Raw genomic sequence first — 21,842 nt, forward strand, 5'->3', positions numbered from 1 at the left:
AGCTCTGTAGCATTTAGCTTGTGTTGTCCTCACGACACCCCTTAGAGGTCGAGGTGGTTACTGTATTATCCCCACTGCACAGATGAGGAAGCTGAGGTCCAGAGAGCTTGGATACTTGCCCGAGGCCACATGGGGAGGCAGGTGGCTGGTCTGGGTCTTGAACCTGTGCTTTGAATCCCTGTTCGTTCTCACTCCTTCCCCAGAGTGAGCCTGGGGTGCAGGTCTGACCTGTTGGCTGGGAGATGCCTCTGGGCTGGTGGCCCCAGGATAGCGATCTGGAATCCCGGGCTCAGGAAGGGGGTGTGAGCCCCAGGCAGCTCCAGGGGGCTGAGGCTGGCCTCTGAATGGCTCTGCTGGGGCTCTGGGTGGGCTGGGGGCACTGCCATCCACACTCCCCTGGTGGTCTCATCCAGCCTGTGGCTTTAGTACCACGACACAGCCCCGAGGTCCTCTGTCCAGCTGGTGCCTCTTGGCTGTCTCCCCCTGGATGCTTAATCAGCCCTCGACCTGGATGGGCCCCAAAAGACTCTCGGGGCCCGCTCCCAGGCTGCTTCTCCCACGGCCTCCCTCTGCTCAGTAAATTTAGACCTCTGGAGCCTCCGCTGACCCCCTCTTCCTCCCACCCGTGGACACTGGCATCCAGTCCTGTTGACTTCACCTTGTGGATAGTTCCAGGTCCGAGCCTGCACACCAGCCCCACCGCCATCTGGGCCAAGCCACTGTCACTTCCTGCCCAAATTGCCTAAACAGCTTCCTAACAGGCCTCCCTGCCCTTGTCTGCTCTCCAGCAGCAGCCAGAGAAACCCGTCCTGTGTGAAGTCAGGGCACGGCTCCTACTCCTTGCCCTCGTCACGCCCCTGGGCCGCGCCAGCATTCCTGCCCCAGGGCCTTTGCGCTGGCCCTTTCCCCTGCCTGGACCGCTCTTCCCGCAGAGACCCACGTGGCGCCCCCTTCCTTCCGGTCTCTGTAAATGCGATCTCCGCGCCCCTGACGACCGGCTCCCTCAGCGCTCCCAGCTCTCGTCCACGCACCGTCCCTCCTGGCACACTGCGTTGTGCTCATTTAGCTCTGGGCTGCTTCCCCCGCTAGAATGGAAGCCCCACCAGGGCAAGGACTTTTGCCCGTCACTTCCCTGCTGGATTCCCTTAGCATCTAGGCCAAGGTCTGGAACACAGTGGGCTCCCATTAGCTGTGTGTCTGGAGTAGTTGTCTGTGGAGAGCTTCTGTTTAATGCACACTTACGATGCACCAGTGGCCGCACTGCGTGCTTGACCTTCCTTACCTGGGGAATCTCCTTAACCCCATTTTGCAGGTGGGGAAACGGAGGCCTGGAGAAGTCATGTGGCTCCCAAAGGTCACAGAGCTGCATCCTCTGAGTGGGCATCAGCCGAGAGGGCCTGGGTGGGTGAGGGGGCAGGTGCAGCTCAAATAACAAGAGCAATAGGAGTTAACCCTTTCTGGACCTTGATCCCTACGTTTCTGTGAGAACAGGGCAGCCCACCCCTCCTCTCCACACAGCATCCGCTTGAATCCTGGCGGCAGTCACTGGTACCATTTATTATCTGTATTTTGCAGAGAGACCAGGTCAAGAGCTAGTGTCAGAGCTGGGATTTGAGTCCAGGGCGCAGACCTGTTTTCTCTGGCTCTGCTTCTGAAGCTGCTGTCCCGGCTTAAAGCCCTGTGGCCCCTCAGGAGCCCAGCCCCGTGGTTTTCCAGGCATCTGTGCCCAGTGGGCAGTACAACTCAGGCTGCCTTCGGGAGCATGGCAGAGGGTGCTTCTTGGGCTAGATGCTGATCAGAACCCTCACGGCTGCTTGCCAGGTCGGGGCTGCTCCTCCTACTTTACGCCCCGAAGCAGGGAGTTACGGGTATGTCCGAGCCGCTGGGAGCCACAGACACCTACAGCCACAGACACCTACAGCTCGGAGACGCTCACACTGAATAAACATTTGTCAGCCTGTGTTTTGAATTTCTGGGTCACAGAGGTCTTTATGGAGTGCCTGGGGTGGCCCGCTAGGTCTCGGGAAACGGCAGCTCCCAGTCAAGTTGGAGCTGCCTGGGTCCCAGCCTGTGCCGTCCACACCCAGCTGGACATGGATTCAGCAGCAGCCTCTAGCTCCCCGGGGGTCGCCCTGCCCTCCCCTCTGCCTGGGGTGTCTGCACCCCACACCTTCTCCTGCCTGACACCTCAGCATCCAGGTCTCAGCCCCTCACCTGTAGCTGCCCCTCCCACATCGGCACCTGCACCCCACTTCCCACACCCCACACCCCACACCCCACACCTCACACTGCCCTCTTCGGAGCACCTGCCACGTGCTTATCTGTCATCCGTCCCCCAACCAGACCCCAGGCCAGGGGCAGGCACCGAGTGCAGGGCCTGGCTCCATAGATACCACCACAAGTGAAGGAATGCCTCTGTAGCCTTAAAAAGGCTGGGGTCCATCTAAGGCTCAGATGTTTAAAGGCACAAGAAACGAGCTGCATTTCCATTTAAAATATTAACGTATAGGAGTGTTACCTGTGTGCGGACATATCCATTCCATAGTTTAGCCACCCTTCAACAAAGACAGCTGCTTTATTTCGTTTTGGGTCTTGCAGGCGGAGCTTGGATAGAAGCTTCCAGAAGTGGTTGGAAGTTCCAGCCAGAGGCTGGCCCCGCATTCTTGCCCACCTTGCTTCGCACTTGCCCTTCCAGCTTTCTGCCAGTGGGTGGCGCTGTAGCCACACAAATGTACTCGGGGTGACGCCCAGCAATTCCCTCGCGTTGTTTTAGCTTCAGGGGTGACACGTCTGTGTGGGGCGAGGGTGGGGGGACAGGGCCCCGGCAAGTCAGAGGGGGGGCGCCACAAGCTGCGCTTGCCTACTCAGCTCCTGCTCTGCTGCGTTGAGAGCTGATTCCAGGACATTTATAGGAACAGAAACTATCAGAGGACCCCCGTGTGTCTGAGGCTCTCCGGGGAAGGGGTGAAGATGGAGGTCCCCAGGTGTCCCTCCAAAGAGGCAGGTTCTGCGGGTTTGGGGCGGGTCAGGGAATTTGCATGTTTGCCAGGTGTCAGGTGAGTTCTCGCGCAGGTGGGAGAGCTGTGCGTTGGTGCCACAGGTGGTGGCAGGTGGCCGGTGGGAAGAGTGCAGACATGCCAGAGCTTGAACTGACTGTCACCTACAAGCTTAATATCTCCAACCCCTGCAGAAGGGGTGCTGTGAGGACCAGCTGGAAAAGTGAAGCCCAGCGCTGACACGGCGCCGACAGGCCCTCAAGAGTGGGCCCATCTCCTGCTCCCTGCTCCCCACCCAGCCCAGGGGTACCCATGCTGTCCAGTGTCCTAAAAACCCTGATTGGTTTCTGGTAGAAAGTCAAAAAAGTGCCAGGTGCTGTGTTTGGCAGTGAAGATCCACGGTCCTGTGGCTCACACATAAGATTGTCTTTTGTGTCATTTGGTTAGCATGGATGAAAAGGAAGCTGATTCCATAATATATGAAGAATTCATACAACTCAACAACAAAAAATAGACAACCCGATTAAAAAATGGGCAGAGAAACTGAATAGACATTTTTTCAAAGAAGATATACTGATGGCCAACAGGCACATGAAAAGATGCTCAACATCACTAATCATCTGGGAAATGCAGATCAGTACCACAATGAGATATCCCCTCACACCTGCCAGAATGGCTGTTATCAAAAAGACAACAGATAACCAGTGTTGGTGAAGATGTGGAGAAAAAGGGGTCCTCATGCGCTGTTGGTGGGAATGTAAACTGGTGCGGCCACTGTGGAGAACAGCCTGGAGGTTCCTCAAAAGCTAAAAATAGAGTTGCCATATCATCCAGCTATTCCACTTCTGAGTATGTATCCAAAGAAAATGAAAACACTAATTCGAAGTGGTATCTGCACCCCTGTGTTCATGGCAGCATTATTTACAGCAGCCAAGACATGGAACAACCTAAGGGTCCATTGATGGATGAATGGATAAGTAAATTATGGTATACACACAAACACACAATGGAATGTTACTCAGAGGTTAAAAAAAAAAAAAAGATGAAATCTTGCCATTTGTCACAACATGGGTGGTCCTTGAGGGAATTATGCTAAGTGAAATAAGTCAGATGGAGAAAAACAAATACCTGATGATTTTGTTCATACATAGAATATAAAAGACAAAAAATAAACGAACAAACCAAAAACGCATAGATAGAACAAGGCAGTGGTTAGCAGAGGGGAAGGGGTGGGGTGGGGGAGTGGCCCAGGGGCAAAATGGGTAAAGGAATCGACTGTCTGGTGACGGATGGAAACTATACTTTCCGTGGTGAGCACGCTGTAGGGTATACAGTAGAAATATAACGTTGTTACACAGGAAACTTACACAATAATATAAACCAATGTTACCTCAATAAAAACTAAATGTAAAAAAAAAAGCTGGGGCTTCCCTGGTGGCGCAGTGGTTGAGAGTCCGCCTGCCGACGCAGGGGACACAGGTTCGAGCCCTGGTCCGGGAAGATCCCACATGCCGCGGAGCAACTAGGCCCGTGCGCCACAACTCCTGAGCCTGCGCTCTAGAGCCCGTGAGCCACAACTACTGAGCCCGCGTGCCACAACTACTGAAGCCCACGCGCCTAGAGCCCATGCTTCACAACAAGAGAAGCCACCGCAATGAGGAGCCCGCGCGCCGCAGCGAAGAGTGGCCCCCGCTCACCGCAACCAGAGAAAAGCCTGCGCGCAGCAACCAAGACCCAACGCAACCAAAAATAAAATAAATAAAATAAAATAATAAATTTATAAAAAAACAAAACAAAACTGATTTTCAGTGCTGGTGCGGGAGTGCTGGGGCCACGTCAAGCACTCTGCCCTGCTGAGAAGCACTTTGGGAACACACACCGAAATGTTTGTCCCTTCCGCCCGGGAAACAATCCCCAATACCGAAAATGACTTAACTAAAAGGACCCTCATCACAGGGTTATTTATAATGAGACAACTGAGGATTGATACAAATCTAACAACGGAAGAATATTTTATTTGGCCGTTAAGAAATATCGTTGCGATGGAGTATCGTGAAGTGGCAGTCGTAGAAAATGTCAAGAAAAGAAGTGAGGAAGTAAGTCCCTCACATTCATAGGATGTGAGCTCCCAAGTGGATCCAGCTGGACCCCACGTGCACGTGCTGACTGGCTGCGTCCATCCAGTTACCAAGGGGTCCTGGGTGGCCGGGGACATACACCCTTTTGTTCCTTTTGAATTTTGAGTCATGAGAATGGGTCGCCTATTTGAAGGATAAATAACGTTTAAAAAGAAGAACTGTGATTGCTAAGAGCTTGTCATAACACGGGCAGGTTATTTTTCCTCCTGTTGAGTGAAAAAAGCAGATTGTGAAAGTATATTTAGTGCTTGCACAACTACGTAAGACTATATATGACAACTATACATGACTGTGACAACTATCTATGACTAAAACTGCAAAACAAGGAGCCAGACAGCCAAACAAGTGAACCAGTAAAACCCCTGTTCTTGGGGCAAAAAGCCTGGAAAGAAAGATCCCAAAATAGAAACCATGGTTATCTCTGGATGGGAGGAGTGATTTTCCCTCCTCTGCCTCCTTTTCTGTACGTCCCAAATTTTCCATAATAAGTATGTATGCCTTTTTTCACGTTTCATTGTACAAGTAATACGTATCTTTTGTAGAAAAGTCAGAAAAAAGAAACAGGCCTCTCGGAACCTCACCACTCAGAATCGCCTGTATCAACTGCTTTGCCGTGTTGCCCTCGGGCAGTGCTTCACCTCCTGGTTTTGCATGTAGGAGTGTGTGGTGGCAATAACTTGCATTACTTTAACAGTGGGGAAAAAACCAAGGGCCGTTTTGGGGGAGCGTGTCCAGGGTGGGGCCTCGTGGGAGGCTGACCCGCCTCTGGTCTTTGCAGGAGTGCTGTGTGGCCGCCCTGGCCCAGGTGGAGCGCACGGACTTCCTGTCGCCCATGTGCATCGGCGAGGTGGCCCACGTCAGCGCGGAGATCACCTACACCTCCAAGCATTCGGTGGAGGTCCAGGTCCACGTGATGTCCGAAAACATCCTCACAGGTAACTTCCTCTTGCTGAGCCCGCGTGCGGGGTTGGGAACAACGGTGACAGTAGCAATAAGGCAGCAGCCGCAGCCCACGTCCATTGAGGGCTGACTGCCCCTGGATGGTCCTAACACTGTCTGTGGGTGACCTCCCTGCATTTCCACCTCCACCTGTGAGCAGGGACTTCTGCCGTCCTCGCTTTGTTTGCAGACGGGGAAACTGGGGCGCAGACGAGTTAGGCAACGAGCCCAGGGTACAGCCCCCCTGCCTTCCTGGGGAGGAAGGGGCCTGGCGGCCAGCTGGTCTGGGCAGAAGGGTGGGAGCGGGCTGGGAGGGCACATGCCGCCCTCCGGCCCCCCTGCCGTCTCCCCAGCCCCCGCCTTGCCCTTCCCTGCACGGTGGAGCTGCTGCCCCTTGGAAGACGCTGCCCTGGCTTCTGCTCTGCTCCCCTGGGCCCCGCAAGCCAGGCCTAGGCTGGTGCTCCCTGGGCGAACCTTTGACTCTGCTTTGATCTGAATATTCTCTTCCTCGGAGTGGTAGCCATGGAAACCCCTTCTCACCCTCCCACTGGGCACTGCAGGGGAGTGTGGCTTCGGTTCACAGTCGCTGCTTTTTATAACGAAGATGCTGATGAGGCAGGCAGGCCCCTTGGGCCCCGCACTGCCCGCTGCCTCATCCCAGGCCACCCACTGTCTCACCCAGAAGAGAGTCCGTTCTCGTTCTAGAGGGAGGAGCTGCCTGGGTCCTTGTGCCTCCTCCTGATGCCCTCTCCTCGGCCGTGGCTGCCTGCAGAGCTCTGTGCTCAGAGATCTTTAAGGGGCTCCAGGCTTCTCCCCGACACGGGCCAGGAGCTCAGTTATTCATCTGGAGCATTGCGGTGACCGCAGCAGGCCCAGCCACTGCACAGTGAACGATTTAGCCGAGCCACGGCCTGGGGTTGGGGGTGGTGGGGAGCGGTCAGCGGGCTTGTGCCCCATGTTCTGCGTCTGTGGCCTGAGCCCGGTATTTGGCAGGCAGCTCTGGCATCGAAGGGACCTTGGATGCTGGTCTCGGGCTGTGGCACAGAAAGGGGTCCTCTGGCCCTGACTTCCCACATTGGGGCTGGCAGCCCACTGGGAGGAGGCCCAGTGCGGGGCGGGCCCCTCCCCTCCCCCCCACATCCCCCCTCCACGTGACCCAGCCCTGCTCTCCTGGGCTGTGCTGGGGGTTGAGCCTCCCTGCTCCTGACACAAGAGGGGAAATGGCCGTGCTCTCCCGTTGGCTCATGACAGCCACGGACTCAGTCACTGATGAGTGAATGAATGAAGGAGTGGATGAGTCAGGAAGATTTGGGCCTCTGCGCTGAGGGGAAGCGGGCAGGGGGCCTTGTCTACAAGGACGTGCTCCAGCCCACTTTCTGCGGGATCCCCCCTCTGGGGGCAGGAGTGGGCAGGAGGCAGGCAGTGCTTGCCCAGAGCTGTGGTAGCGAGATGACAGCCCCCGCCCCGCAGTCAGGATGCTCTCCACCCGCCAGTGTCCCCAGCCGCCCTGACCCTGAAGGATGGACACACAGAGCCTGAGCCGCCCCGAGAAGGAGAGAAGTGACCGTGAGGGGCACAGCCTCCCGGGACAGCGGGCCGGGCGTTGTGCATGTGAGAGGGACCGAGCTCAGAGGAGGAGGGGACCGGCCAGCACTGCCCAGCCTTTCGAGACGGGGGAGGCCCGAGGCCCCGGGAAGACCCCAGGGCCGGATCACAGGATGGGGACAGCGAGACCTGGAGCCCTGGGGCTGTGCCTTCTCTACATGTCTCAGTCACCTTGCCTGCCTTGCCCTGGAGCCCCTGCTGAAGGGCCGGGCGCCCCCTCCCTTACTCTCACATCCGGATGCCCTCTGTGGGTCTCAGCACCGTGTCTGTGCATCTCTCAAACTCTCTCCGTCTTTCCATGTTTGGATCTGTGTGAGTCTCTTTTACTCTGGGACCCCGTGTCTCGAGGCCTTCCTGTCTTGATGCATCTCTGCCTGTGTGTCCACGAGGATGGGAGCCCTACGAGGGCAGACCATGTAGCCGCCTGGTCCGGGGCAGTCCCAGCGCCCGGGGCAGGGCCGCCCAGCAGGTGCTCTGTGAACACGGGCCGGGTGGGCGGGTGGACTCGGACAGGTGGGGAGACCGGGCTGGGTGGACAAACAGGCAACCAGGCTGAACCCTGAAGCTGTTCGTGTGCCGTCTCCGTGTTTCGAGACCCCAGAGGGCAGGGCCCCCGTTCTGTGCATCCCCCTCGCTCGGGGCCTTGCCGCCTGTCGTGAGGCAGCCGGGCGAGCATGCGCCCAGGCAGACAACCAGCAAACCTTTGCTCATTCATCTCCGGCAACTGTCAAAATATTAAGCTAACTGGGATGTGATTGCTGCGAATCACTCCAGAAAATAGCTGGGAGCTCTCAAGATTTCAGAATAGATGTTTTTAGCGCTGCACTTGTCTTTTGATGGTTTTATTAAATGATAAAGTACAATTAGCGTGTTTTGCCTCATTTGCTCCACGGTGTTCATTTGGGTCTGGAGGAGGGCCACTTGGGGTTTCCATGGAAACCAGCTTGTCAGGCTGGCTCTAGCTGAGTCAAACAGGAAATCTTTATTCCCCAAAGCAGGTTGTCAGATTCACTCTCAGTCAAAGTGCAGTGAAGATATTTTTCCGTGTTATTTGCCTGTGGTCCTGGTGGTGCCGTGGAGCCCGGGCGGAGCGGCGGAGATCCTGGCATGAGGAGCAGGCCTGGGCGCCAGGGGCCTCACCCTCTTTCTAATTGACCCGCCAGGGCTTGGCTTGGTCCTTGGGGCTACGTTTAAGGGGAGGAAACTGAAGCCCCAGGTTCGCCTTGGGAAGGCAGGTCAGAAGGAACTGGTAGGAAGTGAGTTACTGAGGGGGACTTTACGGCAAGCCCTCCCCCACCCCGGGCTGCTCCTTGCTTCTCCACTTCCTCTCTCTGTCCTGCAGTTCTCCTGTTCTCCGCTACATTGGGAATCGTCCATGTCGAAGAGGCAACTTTTAAAAAGCATCCTTGCAAACACTTCTCTGAAATTACTGGGACCTGGGAGGTCCGGGTCTGTACTCAGAATGGCGTCGAGTTGCTGTGTGAGCCTAGGCAATCCCCTTGACCTCTCTGGGCTTCACGCTCCTCCTGTACAAGTGAGGGGTGTGGACCAAGTGATCTCCAGGCTCTTTTGGCCCATGGTTTTCAGCCCAGACAGGCTTCCCGCCCTGACGGCACCACTCTGCCCTGAGGCTGGGCTCAGCGCCCCAAAGAAGGTTCTGTTTCCTTCAGCCCAGAGCAGAAGCCAGCAGCCCACCGCCCTCTCTCAGCCCCCACATGGAAGCTTCTGCATTGCAGCGCTGAGTCACCAGCAGCAGAAGTGTCTGGTGTGGCGCCTCCCACCTGGAAGGAGGTGGCCCTGGGGAAGGGGGGGCCGCGGGGGGCGGGAGCTGTGATGAGCCGACCCCAGGCTGTGCTCTGGGCTGTGGCCCCGCTGCCCGGGTGGGCTCTGCCTCCACCACCCCTCCCCCTCAGGCCCATGAGCTGCTTCCTGTCCCGCCGGAGCTCCTCTTGGTGGCCAGTCTGCCCCTCCCCACAGCCCTTCCCTCCCTCTCGCTCCGGAGGCTCCCGGGAGGCCTGCCTGGAGTCGGTGCCCTCCAGATGCGGGCCTTCCGAGTTAGAAAGTGCTAGAAAGCTGACAGGCCCAGGCCCCCCAGGCTTAGACCGCGTGGCCTGCAGTCTTTCCAGCAGCCTCAGGGCGGGGGCAGCATGCTGGTGTTGGGGGGCCACGCCTCTCCCCGGTCTGTGCCCATACATGCACCTCGCGGCTGAAGAAGGCCTTGGGGGTGGGGGCCAGAGGTGGCATAGGCCCTGCCTGCCCTGTGCCCGGCGCCCTGCCGGCTCCCAGCCATCACTCACGTGTTTGTCTTCTCTGAAGGTACCAAAAAGCTGACCAATAAGGCCACCCTGTGGTACGTGCCCCTGTCGCTGAAGAACGTGGACAAGGTCCTGGAGGTGCCTCCGGTGGTGGTAAGGAGGCCCCTCCCACTTCTCCCGGGTGGGCGGCAGGGGCCCGGGTCCTAGGAGAGCAGCATCGGGTGGGGCTGGGCCGCAGTAGGAGGCGCCATGGGAAGGGGCGTCCCTCCTGGGATCCTTCATGCTGGGAATGCCAGTGGGGGCTGGCCTGGGCCCCGCGGACACCCCTCCCGGAGGAGCCTGGCCGGAGGGAAGGCGGGTGACGGGGCTGTGCCGGGCGTCCAGTCCTGGGGGCACAGGCTGGGACGTCTCTGCTTCAGCCCCGCTCTCTCCCCCTTCCGCATCTGCTTCCTGCCTTGGTTTCTCTCATTTTGGTTTTGCTGTGGACAGAGGCATCTCTGGGTGAAGAGACTTGGCCATGTTCACTCCCGGGGGCCCCGCTGCAGGCAGGCTCGGGGGGCAGGCGTTTGGAGGGGGCACATTGGGCTGATAGAGGGATTTAGCTCCTTCCCTAACGGCACCCCACTCCTCTTCGTGTGGCTCCCCTGGCCCTGGATGTCCCGAGGACACACCTGAGCGGCTCTCCCCGGAGGCCTGGTGCTCTGCTCTAACCCCTGTGAGGGCGGGCTGTTCTCGGAGGGCCGGGGCCTGGCTGAGCAGTGTCTGCCCTCAGGGAGCATTTTTCTGTGGTCGAGATGTCTGTAGAAGAAACTTTTAAGAATAATAAAACTGGGAACCAGACAGTTAGGAACTGGATAGAGCAGTAAAAGGTCCCCAGCCTTTTTGGCACCAGGGACCGTTTTCATGGTAGACAGTTTTTCCATGGACGGGGGGATGGATGGATGGCTCAGGCGGTAACGTGAGCGACGGGGAGCGGCTGATGAAGCTTCGCTCGCTCACCCGCCGCTCACCTCCTGCTGCGCGGCCTGGCTCCTAACAGGGGGGTGGGGACCCCTGGTATAGAGCACACGGAGGAACGGCCCCTGTCCCCTCCCCCCCACTGCAAGCCCTCCCCACCCCGTCTCCGCCCTGCGTACCTTCCTGTGGGCCTGGGTCACTTGGGGCGATGGGGGGCTTGCTCCTTGAGCTGCTGCAGATGTCAGCCCGGGGGCGTTCCCTGCCCTCTCCCTGTGCCAGCTCACGTCTGACCTGGGACCCTGCCTGGGCCTCCGTGGACGCAGTCAAGGCTCCGGTGGGGCGTTTCCTGGGGGGCGACCAGCTGCTGGGCTCCAGCTGCCGTTTAGTCTAGACTTTAAAAAAGAATCTTGGTAGCAGGAGCTCTCTCCATGCGGAACAGGAAGTGTGCTTAGACCTTGGTCTGCATCGGGTTGGTGGTCCAGGGTTTGGTACCCTGAGGGCAGGGCGGTAGTGCCAGGAGCACCAGGCCACCATCGGTGCCACCTGTCCCTCCACGTGTGAGGAGAGAGGGGCGCTCAGGGCCAGGGTGTGAGCCGGATGGTTCCCACACTTCCCACCTGTTTGAGTTTCCTGGGGCTGCTGTGACAGTCTGGGGAGCTTAAACAACCGAGTTCATTCTCTCCCAGTTCTGAGGCCAGAAGTCCAAAATCAAGGCATGGGCAGGGCTGGGCTCCCACTGGAGGCTCTGGAGGGGGATCCTTCCTGCCTCTTCCAGCTCCTGGGGGCTGCAGGCATTCCTTGGCTTGTGGCTGCATCACTCCAACCTCTGCTTCTGTTGTCATCTGGCTGTCTTCCCGTGTGTGTCTGTGTGTGTGTGTGTGTCTGTGTGTGTGCGTGTGCACGTGTCTTAACTAATTACACCTGCACAGACGCTAGTTCTCAGAAAGGTCACATGCACAGGTCCCACGTGGACAGGAATTTTGACAGGATGCTGTTCAACCCAGAACACTGGCCTTCCGTCCAGCCCTCTGTCTCTCTCTCTCTCTCTCTCTCCAGCTCTCTCTCTGTCTCTGTCTCTCTGTGTTCCCCCCCCCACCCCGCCCCCATTCTTCCTGGAGCTGCTCTCCTCTCTGCTGCTGGCAAGATGGAAATTGCATCATTTTCAAGCAGCACTAACTGAGGGGTTTTCAAACCCAAGAAGCAGGTGTGAGTCTGAGGCGCAGTGACGGTTCCCTTTAGAGATTACAAGCGTGCTAACCCCCGCTTTCATCTTTCCCACTAAGCGCTTGGTGTTAAATTAGCCACATCTCATGTAAATACTCAGGCACATTATTTAACTGATTTAGTTTTCAGACGCTACACAGTTGAGAAATCTCTAGCAGGCCGTATCTCTGGTTTCAGCATCACATGGTGGATCTTAAGGGGTGGCTGCTGAAGGAAGATTCCTGGGCCAAACACATTAGCTTTTGTTTCCTTCTGGCTCCTCAGGGGCCCGTGTGCTGAGAGCCGGTGGGTTTTTAGCCGGCGGGGGGGGAATGAGGAGGGGGGGGTGGGCAGCGTCAGTCTCCGGGGTCCCTGCAGGGACAGGGCAGCTCTCTGCATCACCCCTCTCATCCCCTGCCCTCCCTCCCACCTCCTGGCGGAGACCCCGGTAGTTCCCATTCCCTTTGTTTAGCCGAGTTTGATAAGACATAAATATCCACTCTGCCCGTGTTAGAGGGGAGTGTTGGAAGCGTCCCACCGGGTGCAGAGAGAGCTCCAGATGGGAGAAGCCACACGGCTCCCAGCTGCAGCCATTGCTAATGTTTATTTGCGCTTTCTTCCCCCCACACATGCTAGGCCCACGTATAAGCCTTCAGTTGATTTGAACTGTTTTCGTTTCATCATTTCATTTGAAATGTTTCATTCTGCTCTTTTCATTGGCACGGCCCAGCCGAGTCCTCACGCGTTGGTCCTGGAAAGCTCGGGTCTGGCTCTCGTGGGCGTTTACGCTCAGGTGCTGCTAGCTCGACCATCAGACTTCCTTATGTCCTGCCAGCATACTCCTGCCGACCCTTCACAGGTAGCAGTCATTTATTAAGAACACATACGTCTCTCTGTCTACGTGTGTATCTTACACACGTCTCACACATGCACATATATTACACACAGGTTGATCATACGTATATCTCACACGTACACGTACATAGATATCTCACACACAGAACATGCATCACACACACACACACACACCCGCTGTCACACATACATGTGCGTGTGTGGACCGACCACATGTGTGCGTCTCCCCGGGGGAAGCCCACCTCCCCCCTGCAGTGTCACTCAGTGAGGACTTTGTCACTTTGCTCCACCTCTTCCCCCAGGGAACAGCGACCTCAGTGGCCCTGTGATGGAAAAAGAGACCCCTGCGGTGGCTGGGGACAGCTGTGGCCCGCGAGAGGCTGGGGGCCATTGGAGAGTGGACACTGGTTTTTACCGGTGTCTAAACATGAGCTTGAGTTAAAAGGCTCGCACTGACTGTTGCCTTGGACGTTTGAGCTGAGCTGTCTCCTGTTTCAAAACAGCTGAGTTTGATGAGTCCTTGGGGGTGAGAGTTGGGTGCCAGCCCGTCATCAGGATGTTCTCGTGATGTTGTCCCCAGATGTAAAGCCAGCAGGAGGCGTTTGTTTGTGAACAGGCTGCGTTTTCTTGGTCCTCGTCGCCCGTGTCAGGACCGGGACCCTCATCGGTCCCCGTGTGACTGCAGAGGTCTGAGGCGTGTGCTGGACATGAGGATTTATTAGACTGGGGAGGTTGGCTCATTTTTTAAAAAATCTCTTAAAAAGGCATTTCTTGAGGACACGTAAGACATCCTTGAGTTTTACAAGAAAGGCACAGCACAAACTCTACTCTTAGAGGCATTGCTCTGCGTTGTGGGATGTGGGGGAACCATCTGTTTATGGAGGAAGAAGTTAATTGTCCACGGCGACTTGAATACTCACCATGCTTTGTTTCTTTTGAACAAACCACTCAGCTCCTTTCACAGCCTCCTTTAGAGACGGGGTCGCAAGCCCAAGATAATGGTAATTAAGCCATGGAATGTGTTCAGACCTGGGCAGTTTTGGAGCAGAGCCACGAGCAGGAAAAGCAAGATGTTTAAAAGCGGCTTTTGGAAGAAGGTCTGAAATTGCAGGGGGCAGAGAGGAGCACACAGGGCCCTGAGCCTGGCGGCTATTCTGCAGGCTCAGCGGGAGATGCAGGTAGAGTGGATGGAAGGGCAGCAGTCAGAGCCCATCAGAAGGAGAGCGGCCGGGCAGGGGTCAGCAGGGAGGGTGAGGCTGGTCAGGGGGCCTGTGGACCCCAGGCCTGTCTGATGGATCCCAGGGTAGGGGGTGTTCCCTACACTGGGCCCCGGGACGGTGGGCACCAGAGGGCCCAACATTCTCCATTGTGCCAACCTTGATTGTCACCCTTATTTTTAACTTCTTGGGTCAGAACCCCCGTGATCCATCAGGAAAGCTTCAGGGGGGCTGTTTTAGCTTTGGCGGGTGTCAGCTGGCCAGGAGTCAGCAGAGTGAGGCTGTCCAGTGTCAGGGGCACACGGGGACCTGTTCCCTCCTCTCCCTGTTTGTGGGAGAGGGGGTGCAGCCTTCCTGGGGCTCCCTGACTCTGTAGTTCTATGTCCAGGAAAGAATCCCAGGAAGGAATGGGGTAGGTATAACATGGTAAGTGGCTGAGATTGTCAGTATGATTTTTTTTTTTATATATACATTTATTTATGTATTTATTTTTGGCTGCATTGGGTCTTCGTTGCTGCGCACGGGCTTTCTCTAGTTGCGGCGAGCGGGGACTACTCTTCATTGCGGTGCGCAGGCTTCTCATTGCGGTGGTTTCTCTTGTTGCGGAGCACGGGCTCTAGGCGCATGGGCTTCAGTAGTTGCAGCGCGCAGGCTCAGTAGTTGCGGCGCGCAGGCTCAGTAGTTGTGGCGCACAAGCTTAGTTGCTCTGCGGCATGTGGGATCTTCCCAGACCAGGGCTCGAACCCGTGTCCCCTGCATTGGCAGGCGGATTCTTAACGACTGTGCCACCAGGGAAGTCCCTGATATTGTTTTAATGGTGAAAAATTGGGAGCAAACTAAAGGCTCAGATATGATGGATCCATCACATAAATTATGGTAGGAGGGTACAGTGAGAGGAGGAAATACCATGACTTTGAACTTCACATACAGCACGGCAGAGCCTGTTATTATACACGGGCATGAAAATAATTCTAGGGAGGACGTAACGCAAACATTTGACCCAGGCACTCTTGCAGGGGGAAGAATACATGATGTTTTCCCCTTCTCTGTGTTTTCGTTATTTATATTAAACATATACTATCAGAAAAGGAATAGATAGTTGCAGTCACAGAAAGGCAGCGCACACAGGAGCCGAGCCTGGGGGCAGGACCTGACCCTCTCCCGTGCCCCCCGCAGTACTCCCGGCAGGAGCAGGAGGAGGAGGGCCGCAAGCGCTACGAGGCCCGGAAGCTGGAGCGCATGGAGACCACATGGCGGAACGGGGACATCGTCCAGCCCGTCCTGAACCCAGGTAGGGGCTGGGGCGTGGGCTGGGGCCGAGGCAGCGCGGCCACTTCACGAGCGTCCTCTTCCTGGGCCGGTGCGTCCCCTGGCACTGTCTCCCGGGACAGGCCCTGGGGTCCCGGGGGCGCTGTCCCCTTGGCCCTGCACCTTGCAAGCCCCTTCCCAGTCGCACAGCCGACCACGGGGATGGGGGGACAACCCCGCAGGCCTCGGTGCGTCGGCTCCCGTAGAGCGCTGACCTGGAGGCCCCCGTGGGGAGAGGCCCCGCTGCCCAGGCAGAGGGACGCACGCTCGGCCACGGAGAATTTGTCCCCCAAGTTCGCCCGAGAGTGTGTTCTGGACGGGGTTTCCAGCTCATGAAAAAGCCAAAATGGCAGCAGCGTTTCCCACATGGTTGTTCCCCGCCCGCCGCCCAGACGCGGCCTCACGTTAGACGGACTCTGAGCGCCCGGCTGGCCGCGGGGGCCCGAGGGCTCTGCCAGGCCCGGCTCCTCGCGGGGCTGCTCCCTTCCAGCCTTCATCCTTGTGCCTGTAAGTCCGGGCTGCCGGCTTTAACAAGACGCGCCTCCACAGTCCAAACAGGTGAGGCAGGGTTCCCGAGTCCCTGACAGTTCAGGGCTGGGCCTGGGGGCCTCGGGGCCTCGGGGCCTGGTGACGCACATCGCCCTCCTGTGCGCACACAGTGAGCACGGCCTACCGTGTGGAGGGCGGGCTGCGTGCCCTCAGCCTCTCCGGTTGGCCGGGCTCCTGGGATGAGTGTCCACGTCCCATGCTGGGCTCCAGAGCGACTCCTCAGGGGCCCTGCACGCGGGTGCTGGGGTTCCTGATCTGGTCCTGGACTGCCGTCTGAGGACCGGCCCCGGGCATCCCTTTCCCCTCTTGGTGCTGCTCCGCGTGCCCCGGGCGCTGCCCCCTCACCGCTACTGAGGAGCGCGGTGAGCTCTAGCGCAGGGGCTGGAGGAACTCCGCCTGCCCGCCCGCCTGCCTTCCTGGCTGCGGCCCACCTTTGGCATCAGGGTGGGCGTAGGGGGGCTGGGACTGGTGAACACCTCGCAGGCGCGCAGACTCGGACAGGGCTTTCTGGGTTTCGAATTCTGTCGTTTATCGGGTGTGCACTTGACTCCTCTGGCAGTGTCTGTGCAGTTTGTGTAGGGGTCTGCAGTTTGCGGTCTCCTTCCTGAGTTCCACCCTCACCTGCCCACAGTGAAGGCCAGGGCACTGTAGGTTGGTGTATTTACTGTTCTGCTCTTTTATTTATTTTAGTTATTTATTTTTGGCTGCATTGGGTCTTCGCTGATGCACGTGGGCTTTCTTTAGTTGCGGCGAGCGGGGGCTACTCTTTGTCATGGTGCGCGGGCTTCTCATCGCGGTGGCTTCTCTTGTTGTGGAGCACGGGCTCTAGGCGTGCGGGCTTCAGTAATTGTGGCACATGGGCTCAGTAGTTGTGGCTCGTGGGCTCTAGAGCACAGGCTCAGTAGTTGTGGTGCACGGGCTTAGTTGCTCCGTAGCATGTGGGATCTTCCTGGACCAGGGCTCGAACCCATGTCCCCTGCATTGGCAGGCGGATTCTTAACCACTGCACCACCAGGGAAGTCCACTGTTCTGCCTTTTCAACAAACACCAAAAAAAAAAAAAAAAAAAAAAAAAAAAAAAAAGGAAAAAAGAAAAACCTATAGGTATAAATAGAATGTTGCTGTTTTGATGAAACCTGATAAAGTTGTATCTTTTAACAATAAAATGTAAATAGATGGTAATCCACAGGCCTTCGGGCTCTTGTGATGACTCAAGTGTATCCAGGCCCTGGGGCACATGCCACCATCAGGCAGCGACCTCAGGCCCAGCCTCTGCTTTCAGGAGGCAGGTCAGGCAAAGGCACGGAGGACTGCAGAGGGACGCAGGGGAGCCGAGAGCTCTCGGGAAAGGCACAGACTCGGTGCCGGGGGTGTTCCTGGGAGAGAGGCTGGAGCGGGCCCAAAGGCAGCGCTCCCCACCCTGGAAGACAGGTCCACGCCCAGTCCCTGGGCCCTGTGACTGTGACCTTATTCGCAGAAGGGGCCTTTGCAGGTGGAGTCAAGTTAAGGACCTCAAGATGAGGTCATCCTGTGTTACCCACAAACATGGGGCGGGCCCCAAATCCAATGAGCAGTGTCCTTGTAAGAGACAGAAGGGTAGAGACAGTGTCAGCCCAAAAGCAGCAAAGAGGGGAGCTCGGAAGAGGCGCTGGCTGGCATCTGGGGGCTGGACCCACCCATCCTTGGGCGGTTACTGGCCAGTGCTGGATGGAGGCCGGGGCCGAAGGCTCAGTCTCGGGCTTTGAGAGCCATGAGGTTCATCCTGGTTTACTCCTTTGACTGTCTGGGGAACTAAGATTACTCAGGGTTTTCAGTCAGTTTAAGTTCCTTCACTCATGAGATAATTTTCTGTTTGCCGTCCTCTGATTGTAGATCTGATCCATAATATTTTTCAGGATCTGTTATTCTCTAATGATATTAATGGAAAGTGGCATTCTAAATCTCAAGATTTCTTGATAGATTTTTACAAGCTTTTATTTTTTCCTTTTCTGGCCCTAATAAAAACGCATCTGTCTCAGCAATAGGGACTGGCTTTTAACCACTTCTTAAGGAAGTCACATATCCACTCTCTGGTCTTTCTGAATATTGCAGTGTGCGCTTGTCACTGGGGTCTTCTAACACTCTCCCCTTTCCTGGGAGAACCCCCGCCCCGCCCTGATGAGGCAGGCTTGGCCCGAGAGTTGCCACCCCCTGCGCCTGCAAGGCCCTCTGGACCTGCCGCTCTCTGTTACTTTTGAAACCAGAGTCACATTTCAGCCTCTGTGGCTGTTGCCTAGCAATCCCCACAAGGGGCCGACCTCCTCTCTCAGGTGTCTTTTCAGAGAGTCTGGGAGTTCTTTAGAGGCCCAGTTTTTCTTATTGTTTTCTGCATCTGATGAGACAGAATACAATTACCTTGAATTCTTCAACCCATGGCGATTAGTTGTCCAGCTTTAACTGTGTAGGGACTATTTGGCCACGTGACCCACCATTCTTTCTGGGAGCTGTTGGGTTTATGGCAAAATCAGCCCTGGGACTTCCCTGGTGGTCCAGTGGTAAAGAATCCGCCCTCCAATGCAGGGGACACAGGTTTGATCCCTGATCAGGGAACTAAGATCCGACATGCCATGGGGTAACTAAGCCCACACGCCACAACTACTGAGCTCGCGCGCCTCAGCTAGGGCCCGTGTCCCATAAACTACAGAGCCCACGCGCTCTTGGACCCGCGTGCCGTCAACTAGAGAAGAGAAAACCCGCACGTCACAACTAGAGAGAAGCCCGCGTACCACAACAAAGAGCCCGCGCGTCACAACGAAAGATCCCGCGTGCCTCAACGAAGACCCTGCGTGCTGCAACTAAGACCCGACGCAGCCAAAAGTAAATAAAATAAATAAATAAATCTTAAAAAATCAGCCCTGCCTCTTCCCCGGCCTTTGTGTTTGAAGCAGTGTTCACCTCTAAGTCTGGTCCCCACTACCGGGACGGCCGGGGTCTTGGTGAGTCACACCCGCCCCTCATTCCTGCTCAGGCCCTGGACCCTGCCTCCCTGAGGTCAGCCAGTGCCCGGCCACCCCTGCAGGCTGATCAGCCCTGAGCCGCCCCTAAGAGTGCTTGGTACCTGTTAGGGGCTTGCGCTGGGTGGGAGAGCCTTCTCCCCAGGGTCTGGCCAGGCCCCGTCACCCCGCTCCCAGCAGCACTTGACCTGGGGGGGGAAGGGGGAGGCAGGAGGAGGAATACAGGGTCTGGAGCCGGACCTCTGGGCTTGGGTCCCAGCTCTGCTCCGTGGGGACTTAGCCCTTCTGTGCCTCAGGGTCCTCGGCTGCAAGCACGGAAGTGGGAGTTCTGTGCTCGTCTCTGGCTGCCCTGGGGACCTAACTCAGGTTCTGGACCTCATTTTGAAATCGCAGGCTCAAAGATTAGGCACTGCATTAGTCAAGGTCATTGTAGCTGCTTACGCTCTAAAATCCTAGCTCCTAACTCAGTAGAGGTTTATTTCCTGTAAACTCCTAATCGGGGGATCTCCTCCAGGAGGTGGGGACTCGGGATTCAGGCCCTTTGGTCTCGTAGCCCCGCACCTTTGATCAGGTGGCTCTCGGGGCACCTCGGGAGGGGAAAGAGCAGGGAGGCTCACCTCTCGGGCGTTTTGATGCCTTGGGCCTGGATGCAGCACTTCCACTCACTCTCCTGTGTCAGGAGAGCAGCCGTGCAGCGGAGGCTGGGAAACGCGGTCCAGCCGTGCACGGGGGAGGGCGAGGAGAGGGGCTGCCCGGTCCTGCCTTCTGGTCACACGTGGTACACCTCACCCTCAAGGACAGCGACCCGGAATCCTGTCCAGCCCCACCATCTATTTGTTAAGGCAGCACTGGCAGCGATCACGGATAATCCCCAGATGTCTGTGCCTTGACCTTGAACTTCGAAGATCCTCTTCACATTTGCCTTTAGTTCCCCTAAGAAACAGGACGTGAGGAACGGGGGAAAGGCCACTGAGGACAGGAAGTGCCTGATCCAGGGGCTGTGAACCCACAGACACGGTCCCACCCTGCAGAGCCCCATGAGTTACGGGCCACGGCCCAGGGAAGGAGGACTTGGGTGTTGGGTGTGTGGGTGTATTTTTTTTTTTCCCATCAGAATTTTGGTGTTTTCCCTCGTTAAAAGCTCATCAGTGCCAGTTCCAAGAACACTAAATCATTAGACACAGCTTAATTGATATTTTAAACATGACTGCAGAACAGTGGGGGCATCTCTTTGACTAGGTTGTTATAGTCATTTCAAGTGGCTTGTCATTTGAATAAGTAGATAGTTGACATGACAAAGATTTTTGTATGCTGTTTCCATTGCTTGAAATTTTAAAAAATTCTTTTGTCATTGTGCACACGCAAACCTCTTAGCTGGTCAAAGCAGTTCCTGAGAGCAGGCCAAACTTGAGGCTTTTCATTTCCATTCATGCTGTAAAATAGCTACTTTGATGTCTTTTATGAGTGGGACCCAAAGCAAAGAAAGCATAGTAGGGCACCCCGTGGCTCTCGGGGCCTTTTTGTTCTTTGAAGAGAGAGGCCCAAGGGAGACAGTCCTTGGAGATCAGGGGTGTCGTGGGCTGGCAGAGCTGGCCTAGAGTGTTTCTCTGATGGCTGTGGTGGCAGAGGGACTTCGCTGGCATCTTCTGTGGCCCTTGGGCTGTGCCCCTCCACCCAGCCTCCCCAGGCCGGGTCCAGCCATCTGAAGCCCCGAGGCCACAGTAGGCGTGGCCCTGGGTGCACCCTGACCTGCTGGGGCTGTTACCCGCGCTTCCTGAGCACAAGGAGGGTTTCGGGTGCGTCTTCTCCACTTGGAGTGAAATTAGGAACCGGGCAGGGCAGAGTTCTGGACGCCTTCTCAGGGCCTCCCTTCTCATCCCATGCAGCGTGTCTGGTGACATTACCCGAGGCCCAGCGTGGTCTCAGATGATCCAGGCCATTCGGGCCGCCCCGGGGCCTGGGAGGCAGCTGCGAGAGGAAGCATCTCCTCCCTCCGGTCGTCTGCACTGACCGAAGCCCCCGGGGATGCGAGGGGACCCTGGAGCTCCCCTCCCAGAGCCTGTGGAGTCGTCCGTGTCATCTGTTGGCTGGTTTTAGATAGCACCCTTGCGCACCTGCTCCCGCGGGGCCCACGTGCAGGTGGGTGGGCTGGATGGCGGAGTCCTCAGACCGTGGCCTCTCGGGAGGGAGTCCTCCACTCGGCTGCCGACCACCAGCTCCTGACGCCGCGACAGGCTGCTGCTTCCGACGTCCCCGGCGTGAGGCTTCACCCGAGGCAGGAGCTGGGACCTCCCGTGGTGGCTGGCGCCCGCCTCTGCCAGTCACACCGAGCCAGGGAAGCAGGCGGAGAGGGAGCAGGCCTGTCGCCAGAACCCCCGGAGGTGGGAACTGACTGTGGATAATAATGAGAGACCCCTCCCCCCGTCCCACCCCGCACCCCAGGCTGGAGCCACTTCGTTGCCTCTGACACAGCCGAGGGCCCTTCCGGCTGGGAGCATCCCAAGATGCTTGAGGCCTTCCCGTAGGGACCTCTCAGAGCAGATGGCACTTCACACACGAGCTCGAAACTTGAGTCTAAATCTCTCTAAGCCGTGAGGCTTGAGAACAAATAGAAAATATCTTGAGTTTGGAAGTCAATCCTTAAGGCCCCAGCTCACCGGAACTCCAGTTTTTCCTGCTTCGTGACCCCTTCAGGCAACCACACAGTCTGAGATCCCACGTGGGGGAGCATCAGAAAAAGTCTCGGAGGCAACTGTCGATGCTTAAGAGACCCAGGCCCCGACCTCTGGGTGGGCGCCCCTCCTGGGTCCTGAGCAGCGTTACTTCAT

General features: G+C 56.9%; 1 protein-coding gene across 1 annotated transcript in view; it reads left to right on the forward strand.

The window, feature by feature from the left end:
* Positions 1-21,842, forward strand: part of ACOT7 (acyl-CoA thioesterase 7) — a 92,950-nt gene that overhangs the window by 20,344 nt on the left and 50,764 nt on the right. The window contains exons 3-5 of the mRNA XM_061187152.1: positions 5,913-6,069; positions 9,995-10,086; positions 15,342-15,456. Coding sequence (XP_061043135.1) covers positions 5,913-6,069; positions 9,995-10,086; positions 15,342-15,456 — 364 coding nt within the window. The remainder of the gene's footprint in view (positions 1-5,912; positions 6,070-9,994; positions 10,087-15,341; positions 15,457-21,842) is intronic.

Source organism: Eubalaena glacialis, chromosome 3, assembly GCF_028564815.1.
Source record: "Eubalaena glacialis isolate mEubGla1 chromosome 3, mEubGla1.1.hap2.+ XY, whole genome shotgun sequence".
NCBI lineage: Eukaryota > Metazoa > Chordata > Mammalia > Artiodactyla > Balaenidae > Eubalaena > Eubalaena glacialis.